General features: G+C 35.0%; 1 protein-coding gene across 1 annotated transcript in view; it reads left to right on the top strand.

Moving 5' to 3' along the window:
• FAM98B (family with sequence similarity 98 member B) overlaps positions 1–6,670 on the top strand; it is a 40,770-nt gene that overhangs the window by 33,852 nt on the left and 248 nt on the right. The window contains exons 7-8 of the mRNA XM_042780902.1: positions 2,575–2,742; positions 6,496–6,670. The exon at positions 6,496–6,670 is cut by the window's right edge and continues 248 nt beyond it. Coding sequence (XP_042636836.1) covers positions 2,575–2,742; positions 6,496–6,670 — 343 coding nt within the window. The remainder of the gene's footprint in view (positions 1–2,574; positions 2,743–6,495) is intronic.

Genomic DNA, 6,670 nt, shown 5'->3' with positions numbered 1-6,670 from the left:
TATGAGGTACAAGTCTTGTTTCATTTTTCTGCAAATGGATCTCCAGTTTATTATTAATTTATTACATTTTATTTATTTATTTATTTATTACAGTTAGTACATTTACTAGTAAAATCTGTCTAGTTTTTCTCCTGTATTATTTTGCTAGGGCACTAAATAGCTTGTTTTTTCATTCCATATATTATGACTATCGTCCAAGTCTCTAAGAACTCTATTGCAATGTCTTTTTTAAAAAACTGTTATTTGTTCTTACTGAGTATAATTCACAAACATAAAATTCATCATTTTGAAAGTGTATAATTCAGAAGTTTTTAGTATTTTCACCATGTTGTACAACCATTACCACCATCTAATTCTAGAACATTTTCATCACCCTAAAATACAACCCCTCAGCCATTAGCAGTCAGTCCCAGTTGTCCTCTTCCACTGCCAACCACTGATCTGCTTTTGGTCTCTCTGAATTTGCTTCATCTGGACATTTCATATAATGGATCATATAATATGTGGCCTTTTGTATATTAAATTTGTTTCGTTTAGCATAATATTTCATGTTAAAGCATGTAATAGTACTTCATTTATTGAAAGATACTTTTAATATCTTTTCTGTGGCTGCAATATATTTATGATATGCTTTGATTTACTTAGTTGTCTTATTTTATACATGTTCTCCTGTATTAACTAACACTGGGAATGTTTCTGTGCATGACATTTTTATGTGACTATCACATATTACTGTGGATTCTTACAAGGAAAGTAGCTGTGTCACAGTTAGGACTCTTAAAGCTCTTCAGTCACAAGGCCAAATTGTTTTCTAGAATGTTTGTATGAATTAAATTCCTGTTGGTACAATAACTGAAATTTATCTCACTTTACCCTTTTCAGTATTTAGAATATTGTCCATTTTATTGCTAACTTGATGGTGTGACAAGTCTTATTTGTTTTAATTTGTATATTTTTATTATTGGCAGAGCTAAACATTTTTTATAGGTTTATTAGTCATTTGAATTTCCTCTTTTTTGAAATTTCTGTTTATGTCTTGTCATTTTTTTCCTTGGAGTCTTCCTGTTTTCCTTTTGATTAAGCTTTTTATATATTAAGGAAGTTAACTGGTTGTCTTATTTGCTGAGAGTATTTTCCTCAGTTATCTTTTGATTTTATGTTTTGTATCTTTTGTTTTAAAGAAGTTTTAATTGTTATTTTGTACTTATTTTGAATTTAAAACCTCAACTAATTACTTATTCTATTTGGAATTCCCTTTGTTATATGGTGTGCCTTATTATTATTATTATTTTTATTAATAGCTAACAATTCATTTCAGCACCATTTAAAAACAACCCTTTCCTTTTATGACTCCTTTATCATATATTGAGGAGCTCTGGTAGCATAGTGCCTAAGGCACTTGACTGCTAACCAGAAGCCTGACGGTTCAAACCCACCAGCCACTCCTCAGAAGGAAGATGGGGCAATCTACTTCTGTAGTGATACTGCCTCAGAAATCCTAGGAGGGGTTGCTATGAGTCAGGTCCGACTCGGTGGCACATAACAACAACAACAACAATGACTCAATGGCACATAACAACAACAACAATCATACATTGTGTTCATACATTTATGAAGCTCTGAATCGCAGTCATCTATTCTGGTTCGCTGATTTTTTCTCCCTCCCAAGTTCATTAATTAGATTGAAGTGAGGTAGTATACTGTTATCTATATACCAGTGCTTGAGTAGCAGGTAAACCTTTATTAGTCAGGAGTCAGAGCTAGGAATCCTCTCTTTTGGGAAAAGTAACTTAGCTTTCTAAGTCTCCTTTTTTTTCTCCTGTCTGCACAATGAGGTAATAGAAAACAACCATTCTAAAGGATATTTTGAAGATTAAAGAATTAACACCTATTAAGGAACAGTATCTTGGAATATTTAATAAGTGTTCAATAAATGTTTGCTGTTAAGAAAATGATTTCATATTATATATTATTAATATATGAATAATATATAATATCAAGTATCTTGTAAGACTCTTTTTTTCCCAGAATTCTTTTAGTCATTTTTAAATGTTTAGTTTCTATGTTGACTTTCATTTTAGATTTATATATTTATTTTTCTATTACTGTTTTTTATCTTTGCAAAAAGCATTCCAATAGATTTGCAATATATGTATAAGTTAATTGGGGGAAAAACCTGACAATCTTATTCAGTATCTCCATCCAGAAACTGGGTACTTCTTACCACTTACTCAGGTTTTCTTTATGTTTTGCAAATTTATTAATGTGTTCTTCCTAAAGAACCTATATATATTTTTTTAAGCTATTTTTAGATTTTTTTTTTTGTTGATTTGAATGGAATTTCTGCGTGTTTTATTTTTTAGTTAATTACTGCTGATAAAGTTATACATTCTGCTAGCCTCTGTTGGTCTACTTTTTCATTCTATGTAAAAATGACCAGATATTTGAATGCTTTTGCTCTTTTCCGTCTTTGTTCTTACACGTTATCTTTTTTCTTTTTGAAGTTTGTAATTGCCATTATGCTTTTGTTGAAATTTACTTTGGTTTCTTTCCCCCCTAACTTTTGTCATTTAGGTAAAAACAGATGACATAGCAAGAATTTACCAGCCTAAGCGTTATGCTTTGTCACCCAAGACAAGTATTACATTGGCACATTTGCTTGCTGCTCGTGAAGATCTGTCCAAGATCATTAGGACAAGTAGTGGCACCAGCCGGGAGAAGACAGCATGTGCCATTAATAAGGTTGGTTTTAATTTAGCACAGTGGAGAATGAATTTATAATATTCTCCTTTGATGTCTTCACTGATTTTAATCCTTTTCTTTTTTTTAAAGTCCTGGTGAATTTAAAGAGCGGGTAGATACTTCAATTTGTTTAAGTGTAGTTATGTTTTATGTGTAGTTTCAGTTTTTATGTTCATCAATCAAGCCAGACTTTTATCTTAAAGAAATATTAATAAAGAGTTTGTGTTTTAAGAATTCCTTTTATGAATAGCTTTAGGAAGAATTATTTGGCTCCTTTCTAAGAATGTAGTCTCTTTTCTTTTTCTTTTTTTGTCAATAAGAATCTGTCTGCAGGAATTGTTTTGGATACTGACAGACTTCTTATATCCTTGGTGTAAATGGAGAGATACCTTGGCATCATACAGGTCTGGGTTTGCATCCTAGCTCTGTCTTTCACTTAGAGGAATGACTTTGGGCAAGTTACTGAACTTCTTTGAGTTTCTGTTTCCTGAATAAGTGTCTAGATGCATTTCTTAAGTTAAACAAGCTCAAAGAGTTTTATTAATTTGTAGCAGCAGCAGCAATAATAGAATGCCATGTGAGCTCAATCTTATTGTGTACTCTCCATTTACATAAGCAGAATGCTTCATAGCAAACTTAATTATAACCTGTAGGTGAGTGAGTCAAAAATCAGAAGTAAGGAATTTGTGTACTTCTAAAACCTTGTTTCTCACTCAGTATAGCTAGGTTGAGATACACTTTCTTATTAGAGTGACACCTTGCCAGGTGACAGTTGTATTTTAAAGTGAATTTGCTAGTTATTGCTAAGTTAGGCCTTGCCAGAGTTTGCCTCTGTAATGTTCATTTTTCTATGCTTCCAGTTTGGATCAACCCTCTCTATCTTTTGAAAGATAATGCTCTTTCCTTAAATATATTATTTAATAGCTTACATCAGATCATAATCTAGTCTTTTTTTTTTTTTTAGGATTTGGGTGAAGATTTACAGAGTAAATTCACTTTTCATACAGCAGTTCACATATACTTTGTCTCATGTCATTGACCAAAATTTACAATGCAGCAGCTCCCCTCCCACTTCCTCCCCATAGTTACCTCCTCCCAGTGTCCATCCCTTCATACTCTTCTGCACCCTGAGCTATCTCCCTGTGCATAAGCAGCCCTTCCTTCTCCCGTGATTGTTCTCTCCAGGGCGTGTGTCTACTTGAGGTAAATGTTTAACTCACATGCCTATACTTTGTTTGGCTGGAAACCACAGGTGTGGGTTCAATTCCAGACCTGAAGGGCAGCTAGGGGCCATAGTCTCAGTGGTTACACCAGGCTCTATTGGATGAGCAAAACTGGTCCCCACCTTCTTTTTTTTTTTTTGCCTCCAAATGATTTTGAGTTTTGTTCCACATTGTTCTCCCTCTTTATGCAGGATCTCCTACATCCCTTCCAAGTGGATGGCAGTGGTAGCTGGGCACCATCTAGTTCTTCTGGTCTCATAGTTGTATAGGTTGCAGATTGGATGGTGTACCAGTCGCTAGGACTGATTGTTTCCATTAATTTTGGTTTTCTTCTTTCTTCTTGACGAGGAGAGACCTGTTGTTGCATCTAGATGGCAGCTTCCTAGCTTTTAAGGTCCCAGTCGCTACTCGCCAAAGTAGTAGGTGGAACAATGTATTGTATAGTATGTTATGCCAATGGAGCTTGATGTCCCCTGCGACTATGGTCCCAAGCCCGCAGGATCAACTACTCAGTCTCTCTGGGTAGCTGGCTGTGACCAAGTAATGACCATAACCTTGCCCCTTGTCAGCTCTACTGTACACCTGGGAATTCTGATTATTCACATGAACTTATAGGCCCATTTTCTGCCAACACTATATATGATCTTGGATACACTCTCCATTTAGACATACCTAATTGTTCAGCTTGTTCACCTATCTATCCGTCCCTATACCCATGTTTGCTTTCACTGACAACTCAGTACTGTATATGCAAAAGGGTTCATATTTGTTGTCTGTACTGCCCATGTAACTCTCTATGTCTTTCTCATCCTCAATGCTGCCATATTGGTCACTCACATTTGGTACATTGCCCTTCTCTTCACCCAAATCAATATTTATCTCTATCTATCTAACAGCATCATAATCTAGTCTTGCTGGCTCAAGATTGTTTTCTACTTTAAGTAACATTACCTATCTCTTTTCTGAGTTTATAATTTATGTTCTAATTATTTAAGGACAATCTTATGATCAGTTCTTGGCACGATATCCACATATACCTACCAATAATATATCATGTTTGGTGGAAAGGGCAAGGAGAATATTGTTTGCATACTTGGACTGCTAACCAGAAGGCTGGTGGTTCAAACCCACCAGCAACTTCTCGGAAGGAAGATGGGGCAATCTACTTCCGTAGTGATACTGCCTCGGAAACCCAAGGAGGGGTCGCTATGAGTCGGGTCCAACTCGAGGGCACATAACAACAACAACGAGTTAGAAACTTGCCCCACAGTGAAGATGTTGTACTTTTTGTCTTTCATTTATGACATAAATGACTAAATCATGGTTTTAATTAGAGAGGATCAGTGGAACCCAGATGATTCATGGGTCATTATGGTTGAGGCAGTTACTATCTTGCCTACTTTCCTAGAAGAAACTATAGCAGGAAGCTACTGGCTTCCCCTTGGCTGTCATGGATAGGTGGCACCCTCCTCACCACTGTCTGTCTTTCTGCTCACAAGCATGTAAAGTGGCATTTTTACACAAGTTTGGGGACCTTTAAACTATTAACTGGTTTTTCCTTCAAAATATATAAAGCATGATTAAGAAAGTATATCAACTCTTCATTTTCTTTATAATAATATAGTAAATAATAACATTGTTTGAAAGTTAGTGAGCTTAAGTTTTTCATAAGAAAGGAATAATCTATTGAGAATCCTTGTTTGAACATGATTTCTTGTAATGGATTATAGTCATTATATATATATATGTATATATATGTGTGTGTGTGTATATATATATATGTATATATATGTGTGTGTATATATATGTGTGTGTGTGTGTATATATATATATATATATATGTATATGTTTGACTTCATTATATCCACATGTTATCATATTTATTTCATATTTTGTTAAAATAAAATGTACTTAGGATATAATCTTTTATTGGATAATCAGTACCAAGTCAATGACAATGGAAAATCCAGAGTTGTTATATAAATGGATATGAAGTTAATTTATGTAAGGTATAGAGTTCATGTATATTGAAAATGTTTTGGTGAAAAAATTTCTTGGTATTCTGAATACTACATTTGTGATAGAAATTTCCTAAAGAAATTGAAATGAGAGAAAATTAACAAGTCCTTAAGTTTCAGAAGTATGCCTCTAGATTGTTTAAAAATAGTTTTAAATTCTTAAGACTTTGTCATGTATCACACTTAATATTTTCAATATTAATCCATACTACCATGTTGTTCAATGAGATGGATTGACACGATGGCTGCGATGATGGGCTCAAGTATAGCAGGGATTGTGGGGCTGGTGTAGGATCGGGCAGTGTTTCATTCTGCTGTGCATGGGGTCGCTATGAGTCGGAAATGACTCGACGGCACTTAACAACACCACCACCATGTTGGATACTTTCATGTCCTTAAATATTTGGCTTCAGTTTATGAGAAGCAATAACTTCAATGCCATCTGAATCCTTTATGGAAATTTAATCTTTAAAATATTTAATTATAAACTGAAAGAAAATGTTTCTTCACAGGTGCTGATGGGAAGAGTGCCTGATCGGGGAGGAAGACCAAATGAAATTGAACCCCCTCCCCCTGAAATGCCCCCATGGCAAAAGAGACAAGACGGCGGTGGAAGGGGTGGTTGGGGGGGTGGTGGTGGTGGTGGTGGTGGTGGAAGAGGAGGTGGCGGGGGGACAAGAAGAGAGG

This window comes from Orycteropus afer, unplaced genomic scaffold (assembly GCF_000298275.1).
Source record: "Orycteropus afer afer isolate SDZICR_OR568_19922 unplaced genomic scaffold, OryAfe1.0 scaffold00068, whole genome shotgun sequence".
Classification (NCBI taxonomy): Eukaryota; Metazoa; Chordata; class Mammalia; order Tubulidentata; family Orycteropodidae; genus Orycteropus; species Orycteropus afer.
The sequence above is the reverse complement of the archived record's forward strand: the minus strand, read 5'-3'. Positions and strand labels throughout refer to the sequence as shown.